Source organism: Phalacrocorax carbo, chromosome 1 (genome assembly GCF_963921805.1).
Source record: "Phalacrocorax carbo chromosome 1, bPhaCar2.1, whole genome shotgun sequence".
NCBI lineage: Eukaryota > Metazoa > Chordata > Aves > Suliformes > Phalacrocoracidae > Phalacrocorax > Phalacrocorax carbo.
Window position 1 is genome coordinate 189376990 of NC_087513.1, and position 12195 is coordinate 189389184.

The 12195-nt window shown below is 40.5% G+C and overlaps 1 protein-coding gene across 2 annotated transcripts in view; it reads right to left on the minus strand.

Moving 5' to 3' along the window:
• Window positions 1–6764, minus strand: part of COG6 (component of oligomeric golgi complex 6) — a 61824-nt gene extending 55060 nt beyond the window's left edge. The window contains exons 1-5 of one of the 2 annotated variants that reach the window (XM_064440954.1): window positions 6592–6764; window positions 6329–6367; window positions 5823–5966; window positions 5390–5461; window positions 1881–1939 (exon numbers count right to left, since the gene is read on the minus strand). In XM_064440954.1, coding sequence (XP_064297024.1) covers window positions 1881–1939; window positions 5390–5461; window positions 5823–5966; window positions 6329–6367; window positions 6592–6717 — 440 coding nt within the window. In that variant the 5' untranslated portion in view covers window positions 6718–6764. The remainder of the gene's footprint in view (window positions 1–1880; window positions 1940–5389; window positions 5462–5822; window positions 5967–6328; window positions 6368–6591) is intronic. The other variant, XM_064440955.1, reaches the window with a different exon arrangement.
• Window positions 6765–12195: the final 5431 nt, after the last annotated feature.

Genomic DNA, 12195 nt, shown 5'->3' on the forward strand with positions numbered 1-12195 from the left:
GTCACTATTTCAACTGCCTTCTTTTTGAACGGATCCAGCTTTCATCTCTGCATTTTAAGCAGACAGTGTTTTAGGACAACCCTCAGAAGGCATGCCCTCCCAGTTTCACCATCTACTCCCTTGTTGGCTAAAAAATGTCACCTGTTAAGTTGAAGGAACCAACAAGGTAACACCCGTATTTTGTCTGACTGCAGGCAAGATTTCAGCTGTTCAAGAAACCCCTAACATTTGGTAGCGATTGCCTTTTCATGTGCCTGATGTAAACCAAAGCAACACATCAGAACACTCATTAAATGAGTCAAAAGAAAAGATGACTCAAATGTCCCACACAGAACAAGACAACCTTCCTGTTGTAGCTTTTGCTTAACTTTTTCATAAATTTATCCAGGAAAAAAGTTAACTTTGTTAATAAATGGCAGTATGAATCTTTCATAAACATCATGTTGTGAGATCACAAGTAGTGTTTGGCTTCTGCTAGTGAGTATTTCATGGTGTACTTACAAAAGAGAACTTTTTCCTACATGTGCTTTCTGAAGTCAGATCCTTAGAAAGACAAGCTCTAAACCTTTTTTCTTCCTGACACTAGGAGGATGTCCTGCCTTTTAAATGAATTAGCAGAAAGTATTGTGCCAGTACGGACTGTATTGTAGAAATACTGATGTACAGTCTGCATAATCTCCTTTAATGGAAATTAAGGCCAATTAGACACACATCACTTGGGATTGGTCTTGGTATCTTCCATTCTGTTTCAGAACAAGGAATCAAAGCAGCTTTCCTTTTCTTGAGAATACAGAAAACAGATGACCACTCCTCCGTCCTAAAACTTCACATACTCTTTATTTAAAATAACAAATTTTCTAAAACCTGACTTCTGCTCACTTACTTAAACCGTGACTTTGCCAAATCCTTCATTTCATATCAACCAGTACCGTGTTTTATGCAGTTATTCCACATTCAACTTAAAACATGTACAGATTAAACTCTAACCTCACATTCAGACTCTCATAGGACATAATCCACTTCCTACCAAAGACGACAACATGAACCTACCAATTTTGAAAGTACACCCAGAGATATCCAAAGTCATAATTTCTACTAGAAACTTATCACTGGAAATAATTATTTCTAATCTCCAGTGAACTGTATATAATTTTCAGAAGAAAGCTCATAAAGCAAGAAGATTCATTCTTCTATGCTGACAGAGGCTAAAGCTGTAAAAACAGATGCCCTAACCATAAAAACGATAAAGATTACTTGAATCTGTCATAGGCTATTATCCCCTTCCCATCAATAAAAATACTGAAAAGAGCAAAATACAAATCTTTTCTTTGACAAGAGGTTGGAGAACCAAGGGAAAAATGGTCTATGTTAGGCTCATTGAACAGCACTTACGTATTTCACAGTTAGCTTTAAATATGGCAGAGTAGGTTATAATTCAACTTTCTGTTCCTACATGCAGCCCCTGAACAAGAGAGTGATTTCCAATGGAAATGAAGCATTAACAACAAGAAGCCACCTGTGGAACTAATGAGACACTGAGTAGGTCCGTACCTGTTACAAAACAATATAACTCGCATTATCAGCTGACAAAAGCACATCCGTAAAGCATGCTTTACCACTGTAACTGATTCTCTTCCCTGAGGTCAATTCTTAAGACAAGTACTAACACATGTTCTTACCGTTTTGTCTCCTCTAGTAATAAACTAAGAGTTCAGTATTTTTATTCTGATTGAGCTACAAACACAGATAGTGTTAAAAAAATCAAATTAAAAAAACCCCCGAAGTCATTACTCAAAAACAAGACTGGCAGAACCAAATCTAAAATAGAATTGCATCGGTACTGTCATTTCTTCAGGAAATAAATAAGGTGGTATACTTACTTTTCTGCTTGGAGTTTGGTGGTTTTTACTATCAAGTCCTGGGTTTGTTCCTTTGCTGCCTAGAATACAATTAGAATCGTTAAGTATGTGAAACAAAGACAAACATAACAAATGTATATATTTTAAAGGTTGTGAAATAATAGTTTTGAAGCTCTCTGACTATAGGCAGCTTAAAGAGTGTACTCGTCAAGACAAAGGGCCTTCTTAAGATAAGTATTCATTAATTCTCCCTATTTTCAGGCATGAAAAAAAATATCCTTATCCAAATATTTATAAAATAAATGTTTTCATCTTTATATATATTTATATTCCCACTCAGTTAATTTTTAATTTCTATTTAATACAAAAGCATTAATATAAATATTAGGAACAGTTCTGATTGTTTTGTTTGTCCTTCAACAGTAAATTGTTTGCTGTTACAAAATGAAAAATTAAACAAGTTCCTTTGGATGCTGAACTGCCCAGTACCAGTGTCCATCCAGGCATTACAGACAACATGGATACAGCTGTCTATGTTGGTCTTGGCAAGTTTAGGTCTACAGTCCAAGTAGCTTACAGGGCTGTAAGGACCAAGTGCAACGCACTTTAGAAGGCCATCAGAGCCCTAAACGTTCAGCAACGACAATGCAAGGGAATCCATGCAGGCACAATTCTGCTGCAGACAACAGCTGCATGACTAAAGAGATTGCTGCAACTGCAGTTAGAGAGTTCAGGAACTTATCCCTCAGCAAGAAGATAAAAGACATCTGGAATTTCTGGTTTCCACTGGATGCCACCAGTGATCTTTTAGGCAGCAAAATAAGATTTAACAAAAAAAAATCCCCAAATCAAAATGCATTAAGTATGGAATAATATTGCAAGTGAAGAAGGGGAAAGAGATATAAGGATATTCTGCATGACTAAATTCAAGACTGTAATTCGTCTAAATTACAGCACTTGCCAAAATGAAGATACCAGTCTTGAAACCTGTGAGACATCTAATGCCAGTATATATGCACACTGATTCATTTCAGCCTTTCTATCCACCACACCATGTTAGTTACAATGGAAAAGCAGTCAAGGTACAGGAACACTTTGAAAGGTGAAAGGAGGACTGCAACCACTCAAATAGAACTTCAGTCATCAGAGAGAGCCTGAGCTGTCCCATGAATATAGACAGCAAGCACCACGGAGATGCCCGGTGCTGAATTTTCTAGAGGAAACTATTATGAACTAGCATGAAAATTTAATAAAAACTCAACAGAATTTACCAAACATTTAGTAGCTCCAAAATAATTTAAGATATCTTTAAGCTTTTTCTATCCTATATAAATAATATTTAGATTTTTAAAATGTATTTGTATTTTAAACTTTTTTTTAGTAATATTGATTTTCAATGCTTCAGCCTAACAGAAAAAGACTAGTACAACAAAAGACTGGACCTGAACAATTCAGTATGGAAATCTACTAATTCCAGACTTTTTTTCCCCCCTTCCTGCAGAGTTGCATATTTTAATAAACCAAAAAGACAGGAGTAGTAATTTGCTTCCTTTCCAGTACTTTCTGGACAGAGGTACTAATTGCCAAGAAGAATGCTAACAGTAGGACAGCAGAAAGGAAGGAAAAACAGTTTTTCTGGATCTAGCTAGATATATCAGGAAGCCAGTTTTTTTTACATGCATTCAAATACATGCCAGATACTGTAATTATTGTATATATGTCATGTAAGAGCGTACATCTGAGCAAAACAAACAGGCAGAAGAGTCAGACATGCCAGAAAAATCAAAAAGTTGATATTTGATGTTTCCTGTAGATCCAAAATAGAAATATTTTCCTCTTCCTCCCCACCTCCGTATACTAATTAAAACTTTTGTTATCCTTCAACCCCGCTTCATTCATTCCAGCATTTGCCTCCTCCTCTCGCTTTCAGTCATCGCATTTATCAAGTCACTGTTATTTGGATTGGATGGTATAACAAACTTACAAAATGAAAAAGGTAAAAAGCTTTCTGGATTATCAATATATAGTCCCTTTCATATCTTGTATTTGTTTTGCTCTCTTAATACACTGCACTCTCAGCACACACTCCTCTCTCATATGCTATATATCCTCCTCTTTATATCTTCTATTTGCTCCGCTTAGTTCATTCTTTGTCTTCTTATTCAGCTTGAGCATATACTTGCAAGTCTTCATCTCCTATTACAGATAAAATACCAGAGTATTTGACAGCTTAGTGCTAGTTCAGGGGCTTATTAACTTACTTTACATTCATACAGACAAAGAAAATATGGGTTGAATTGAGACAAGTTACGAGTTCTACGGGGCTCTATAGGAAACCTCCTGTGGGGCACAGAACAAAACTACCTACTGACTTTAATAGAAAAAGAAATCACTGCAGGGTGGCTCTACTGTGGGGGAAAAAAAAATTAACAATGATAGTTACACTTAATGATCTAAAGACAGAGAAGAGCAAAAAATCTGCATGGACACTTGACTCATTTCCACATCTAAGAGTTTAATCAAACAGTTCCTGAACTGCACTAGGGAACGCATCCACATTAACAGTGTTCAAAGAGATCCAAGACCTCTGAGGTGCATTATCCATTGCCTTCCAAAATTGAAAATTAATACTGCAGTTGGCTACACTGTACTCTCACACGTTTTGGAACAAGTTCATCACACTACAAGCATTCTTATGGGAATAAAATACAATGGCTATAAAACCTCTTCATCTACGTAGGGGGACATCTAATATCTCCCCATTCACATCAGGAAGGGAAAAAGCAACTGTTTTCACAGGATTTTAAGTGAAGAATTCTCATTCGTGTGCTATAACGTGTGCTATATTCAGAACAGATTTGGTTTGGCAAAACACCTACATTTCAGCAGCCATAAACCCTTTGAACTTATCACTGTATTGAATATTGAACTTGTACGCTAAAACCAAACCAGGTTTAGTAATGCATTATAAAATACAATTTTTTTTCCCTAGAATATTACAGATTCAGGATTAACATGAAACAAAATTTGTTGTGTATTAGCATTCTGAGACAACGTTATGAAACAAAACCAATGGAATGAAGATGGCACACTAGATTTGGGATTACAAGATACTTTCTTATGAACATACTTGAGGTATTTATATGAACGTATAACTCAACTGATGTAGTCAATGCAAAAGGCACAAAAATTTTAAACAGAAATACACAAATGTAATTAACCCTTTAATGTCACACACATCCAATCTAATAAAATATTTTCTCTCCACTCACATACAAATGGATATCACATTGCTGCTCTTAAAATAAGTATATTGCTGCATTCTGAATTGCAATTTGGAAGAAATTAAAATTACTTCTTCAGTATATTTTCTAAACAAGTAAAAAGAAATATATTAATATCCTAAAGTAACGTAATATACACACTATGGAAACATCTGTTCATCCTCCAAAATAATCGTTTGTCATTTTAAAAGAAGGGAGTTGCACTTAAAAGGAAAAATATACAAAGCACACCTATTTATACATTACCTTCAAACGACTGGACATATCTTCACAGCAGCTGCTCATCGCTTGCACGTCTTCATTTATACTCTCAAGCTCCTAAATAAGTTCAAATAACAGTAAGTGTGTTTTAAATCAGAAATGCCATGCCTAGGCCCAGCTTCATCCCACCAAAATGAGATGCCCAAGGAACACAGCTGCTCTAGGCTTCCCATTAATCACTGGGGAGAATGCACCTTTAAACATCAGCGCCCACTTTGGATTTTTGTCTGTTTGAAACATCACCAATCTCTGCGCAGGATTTTCATCAAATGAAACAAATGATGAAACAATTTTACTGTAAAAGTATATTTGTCCTGGAAAGCCAAAATCTCTCTTAATCCTTTTTTTAAAAAAAAAAAACATTAAATTACATAGCAGTACCCTTACAAGATAGCTAGTCACACTATAAAAACACTACCTCTTTAACTTGCTTGAATATGTGGACAAATTCCTCATTTATGGCTAAACTTCGTCGTTCAATGTCTCCACGCAAGTTTCTTCGGGTGCGCAAACTGTTTTCGACAAAAAAGGTCGAGAGAGCCTTGAGTGCTTCCAGCATTTCCTAGAAAATAATAAAAAAAAAACCCTTAACTTCCCAGCCAGTTACAAAGAAGCAGGTTATATAGTCTGCAACCATCCCAAGTTCATGATCTTATTTAAAAAAAAAATAAAAATCAAACTACCAAACCCAAACCCTACTACTACATGGTTTTAGAGAAAAAACTACCTAAACACACTCCAGAACTAAAATACTTGCCGAGTCTTTCTTGTTCTTGTATGTTATAATACACAACTTTGGCTGCTATTTCAGCATAGCTTTAGGCAGTATGATTACAGACGGTTAAAGCATGACCTATCCATAGCTATAAAACATATAAATTAGGAAAAGCTTGAGAAGCATCCTCCAAGCCAAGCGATACAAACCTCCCCGCGGTCTGAAGGGATGGAACAGGTGCGTGGCATCTCACCGGAGAAACAAAAATGAATGTTATTTCCAATTAAGGCTGCAAACGTCAGCTTGCGGCTCCGCAGCGGAACTGAGGGTATGGCTGGGCTCCCTTCCCGATTTCGGAGCCTATCGGGGCTCGCAGCCCCTGACGGCTCATCCGGCCGGTTCCCGCAGGCCGCTCCCCGCCGGGCAGGCCCCGGCCCCCGCTTACGCCCCCTCAACCGCCGCCCGCGCCCACCTTGTCGTTGTCCAGGCGAGTCTCCAGGATCTTGTTGAGTTTGCGGGACAGCGGGTTGCTGCCGGGGGCAGCCGGGAGCCCCGGAGCTGGGGCGGCGGGCGGCGGCGGCGCAGCGGTGTCGGCCATGGCTGAGGCCCTCCCCGGCGACCCGCACCCAGCGCCGCGGCGGCGGCGGCCCGGCTCCGACGGAAACGCGCTCCCGAGGCTTTGGTTCCGGCGCGGCGCGGCCTGGGGCGCGTGGCTGTGGGGTCTGGAAGTTTGGTGTCTAGCCCAGGTGGCTCTCAGGGGAATAAATAAAAGATTCGGGGTTGATGGAAAGAATTATAGAATGGTTTGGGTTGGAAGGGGCCTTTAGAGGTCATCTAGTCCGACCCCCTGCAGTGAGCAGGGACATCTTCAGCTAGATCAGGCTGCTCAGAGCCCCGTCCAGCCTGGCCTGGAGTGTTTCCAGGAATGGGGCATCTACCACCTCTCCGGGCAACCTGTGCCAGTGTTTCACCACCCTCATCGTAAAAAATTTTTTCCTTATATCCAGTCTAAATCTACCCTCCTTTAGTTTAAAACCATTACCCCTTGTCCTGTCACAGCAGGCCTTGCTAAAGAGATTGCCCCCCATCCTTTCTGTAGTCCCCCTTTAAGTACTGAAAGGCTGCAATAAGGTCTCCCTGGAGCCTCCTCTTCTTGAGGCTGAACAACCCCAACTCTCTCAGCCTGTCCTCGTAGGAGAGGTGCTCCAGCCCTCCGATTATTTTTGTGGCCCTCCTCTGGACCTGCTCCAACAATTCCACGTCCTTCTTGTGCTGAGGGCTCCAGAGCTGGACACAGCACTCCAGGTAGGGTCTCACCAGAGCAGAGCAGAAAGAAAGAAAGAGGGTTCACTTCCTGAGGTGGGATAGCCATACTGATTTCATTAAATAAAAGCTTTAGTTATGAGCATAGCTAAAGAGGAAAAATAAATGGACTCTCTATTTTATAAGCTAATAGCAATGACATTAAAAGTGTTACACAAAGAGGGTGTCTTATTTTGGATGTGCATGTCACAGAGGTAACACAGAGGTTTTACTCCCAAGGTCTCCTTGCAGCTCTGGAGCAGCAGAGCTGCCTCCCTGTCATGGAGCAAAGGAGATGTGGCTTTGCAAGCTGGGACCATGGTGGGATCCCCTGGACAGCCTGGCCAGGGACCTGCAGTGGTGCCGCTTCGGTGGCACAGATCAAATATCTGCAGGAGCCTGGCCCCACTCTTGTGCTGCAGCCACGACACATCTTGTGTCAAGGGCTGAGGTGCGATGAAGGTGTATGGATCAAAATGCTGAAACCAGGACACCATCATGCTAAGATTTCAGGACTGGGGCTCTGGTATATAATTTTTTTTCTCAAGATAAATGGCTCAAACTAAAAGAAAAATACTAAGTGAATTAAAACATTCAGAATTTCAGTGCTCCACTGTGGGCATAAAGGCAAAGGCTACTCAATTCGCTTGCAGTTCTTTTTAGGAAGAGCCTACAGAGGAGCAATGTGAAGTTCCCAAACCCCTGAGGAGTTACACAGCCACTTGAGTCTTTGCTTCCTCACATGGCTCCTCTACATAAAAGGCCAGCTTTTCTGAACAACCTGTGCAATGTCTTGTTTCTACTCTTGGCTAGCGAGCAAGCAGGTTTGCAAGTATTTTCAGACATCTTGTTTCCCTTCTTAGTTTCTGTTCCTCCACCCTATTCCACTGATGTTATCCCCTCCTAGGTGCCCTTTACTTCTGACTAAGCTTCCAGGAGCCAGGATCTCCCTTCTCCATGTCAGAAGAGATGAAACAGCATACAGTCATCACAGGTGTGAACAATTAGTATTTAAGCGTGTCAAGAAAATCCTATTATTAGAATGTTCCCCTCCCAACTATAAATTGGATGTTGTTAGCAGTTAGAATCATGTTTCAAAGGCTGTTAATCTGTCGGATGAGTTGACAGAGTGAAGGCATACCTTGAAGTCAGAAAGACTTGAACATCTCCACCACGAGTGTCAGATAAGTCAAGACCATTGCCAAGTCTCATCCAGCAAGTTATACCACAAACATACACAGAGCCACAAAGATTTTCCTTTATCAGTTGATACATGCATTTTCTTTTGAAGCGTCCAGGTCTGCTTTCAGATGCTCCTTGATGGGTGTGCATTTTTTCAAGAATGTGTTTCATGTGCCAGAATGCTTTGAGCTAACATAACACATTGGGCTGGCAGGAACCGATAGGATTTTGAAACAGCATGTGCCTATCCATGTATATGTTATCCTGGGAAAATGAGAATAAATAGTCGAGGGAGCACTTTTTCATCTCCCACAACTGAAAGAAGTATTCGTATGAGGAGACCAGGGCTTATCTTTTGTTCTTTCAGGAATATTAGATGCAGCTACAAAAAAAAAAAAAATCCTTTCTTTTTCCAATACGGATAACATTTGCAGGCTAGATTTTTCCTTATAACATATTTTTTAAAAACAAAAATGCAAATGTGATCATGAATGAGGTCACCATATAAAACTCAGCTGCTGTGCCGTGGCTTGTATTTGTCATGAAGGTGGGTTTGGCATGACATTCTTACTGGTTTGGTTGTCCACCAGCAAACATAGTCCTCTTATGTCAGCTGAATTAATGTTGTGGGATAAAACAGTTGGGAGTTTGTGATCTGTAACTGCCAGAAGGGTCTTCGATTTCAAATATCAGTTTCTGTGTATCAGTGGAAGACGGTTTGTGTAGTGCATATAATTTACTCAAGCATAAGTTCCCTTACCAAAACTAGATGTGTCAGCAAAGAAATGCCTGGTATGTGGTGTTTTCTGTTGATTTTCTTAACTCAGTTCCTTATTATGTTTGGTTTTGGGTTTTCTTCCCCAGGAATAGACAGCAAAATAACTGTTATCACTATGCAGCTGGTGAAAGTGTTCACAAAACCACATTTGGTGCACTACAGACAGGACCACAGTTTAGACTTCAGAACAAGGAGTGTGTGGTCTGTGGAATGCCACCTGCTGTTTAAGTAGCCCGAGCTAATAATGCAGTTTTATTTTCAAATGCTTGGAGGTGCATGTACCTCCAAATGTTTGCAGTAGTCACCTGAATCTGTTCCTCAAAAGGCTAAGAATAAAACCCCAGTGGATGAATAGGTTGACTGGGGTCAAAGACATGACTGGAGCTAGTATTTCCCTACCTTGTGGCAAAAGAGGATTGATAGAGCAGGACATAAAGGAAAAGTGTTAAATACAGAAAAGGAGGAATAGCACTTGCTATCGGTGTTGTCGTAGGCAAATGAGGGCGAGAAAGGAGGATTTTTGTGATGAAGGAAGAAGAAAATGTAGAAATATATTAAAAGAAGAATAGGAAGGAAGGAAGGAAGGAAGGAAGGAAGGAAGGAAGGAAGGAAGGAAGGAAGGAAGGAAGGAAGGAAGGAAGGAAGGAAGGAAGGAAGGAAGGAAGGAAGGAAGGAAGGAAGGAAGGAAGGAAGGAAGGAAGGGAGGGAGGGAGGGAGGGAGGGAGGAAGGAAGGAAGGAAGGAAGGAAGGAAGGAAGGAAGGAAGGAAGGAAGGAAGGAGAGGCTAATTCAGAGCTTGCCTTAGTATGATGCACAAACAGAACAGGAAAGATTATGAAGTGAAGTCGGGAAGGTGAAAGGTCATATAACAAATGCCAAAAATTAGTTGTATTTTCTTACAGTGTAATAGATAAAAATAATTGGACAATGCTACTATTACATAGTTTACAGGCTCTGATGCTTTCAGATGCAGTGAAGAAGAGCATCTGCAGGAAGCTGGCTGTAGTAACTTGCCGCTGAGCTATGCCATCCCTGTGAAGGTAGTAATAGCCCTTTATGCTACAGCCCCTGTAGAAGATCAGGTGAGTGGAACTCGGCTCTGCCAGGCTTTCCGCTGCACTCAACATACCCCAAAAGAATTCCATCACTGTCTTACGTTCTTCACTAGTTCTCTGCTGTCAAATTATTCATCAGCTTTCTGCAGCATTTTGATGTCATTTTGTGCAGTGGCTAGGCTAGAAAATCCAGCTGATAGGCGGGAGCACAGGAAAATGTTCAGTGTCTTTAAGACAATTAGATTTGCATTTTCTGTCGGTTTATTTTCCAACAGGTTAATATTGTAGGTACTTTTCATCAGACCAAATCAGCCCATTCCTTGAGCTAACAATTTTTCAAAAGCTCAGACAGAGTTGGCCCCATTCTGCAAATTAAGGTATGACTCCATGAGTGATTTGGCCGAAGGTCACCCCGTCAGCAACCTGTAGTCATGTAGTGAAACCTGTCTGTGTCCCTTGAAGCTCCAGGAGAATGTACAGTTCTGAAGCTTTCGGTTAGCTCATGCTATCTCACTTGAGGATTTATTGTTGTGCCTCACAGTCAGCAGTAGTGGCTATAATATATGTGATGCTGAATCAGCCACCTGGTTGAGGAGCTGTAAAACTCCTGTTTGTTATAACTCACTGAAAAGGTAATGCTAGCAGTACAGTATGTACTTTAATGCATACCAAACACATGAAATCTTCCTGTTCATCTCCTGCTAAAAAAAAACTAACTATTGATTTCAAGGGAAGTACTCTGTCAGCAAAACTAATAGTATTTGGGCTAAATATATTTGGCTCTAGAACTCTACAGAACACAGGGCATCTGTGTTCTGGTTTTGGGTTTTCTTCCCCAAAGCAGTCTAAAGAAGCAGTCATCTAAACTATATGGCCACATCCCAGCTGAGGTCAATAACATTGGTCATGGTGCTGCCACTCACTTCAGTGAGGGCCCAAATTTCACCTAGAAAATAAGAAAAAAATGGCTTAGTTGGTGGAGCCAAGAGAACTACTATCTAAAGAAGCAGTCATCTAAACTACATGGCCACATCCCTGCTGAGGTCAATTACAGGTGATATAATGGTAATGGTGTATGCCAGACCTGCTTTTCGTTCTCTTCAAGCAATGACTGCCTATGTCCTCCTGGCAAAAAGTCTCTGGAATGTGTTCTGTTTTATAGATGAAATAACCAAACTAATGAACAAAAATTACAACTATTCACCATCAGGCAAAGAAACAGCATCCTGCACTATGTCCTGATCTCAGCTGAGGTCAGTTTCTAGCAAAGAAAATCTAGAGAACGATACCTAAATTACTGGGTGCTGCCTTCACATCAGCCAGTCAACACAAGGCCATCTATGGGATCATGACATGGCCATGACATGGATCATGAGAAGCCAAATGTAGGTCTAATAAATCATGGGAATGGTGGCATTAGAAAAAATGCCTTTTAAGTAAGTACATGAGCAGCACAAGTTTTAACACAGACCATAAGTGCTGCAGACTTGGCAGACTTCCCTTTTTCAACAGCTACTCCAACTGCTGTATTTTAATCCAGACTTGTGGGTCAAATGTCCATGTCTTACAGATCTCAGTCGAATCTCTTAGTTTTTTCTCCCACTGACTTTTCTGGCATGTTTCCTGGTGTGAACACACTGTTCATTGCGATCCCTTAATAGAAATCCAGACCACTGCCTTAAGCCTCCACAGCTAGTCAGGAACCATAACTTTTCATCAGTGAAATGCCTGCATAGGGTAGGCAAGTCTTGTTTTCCCCA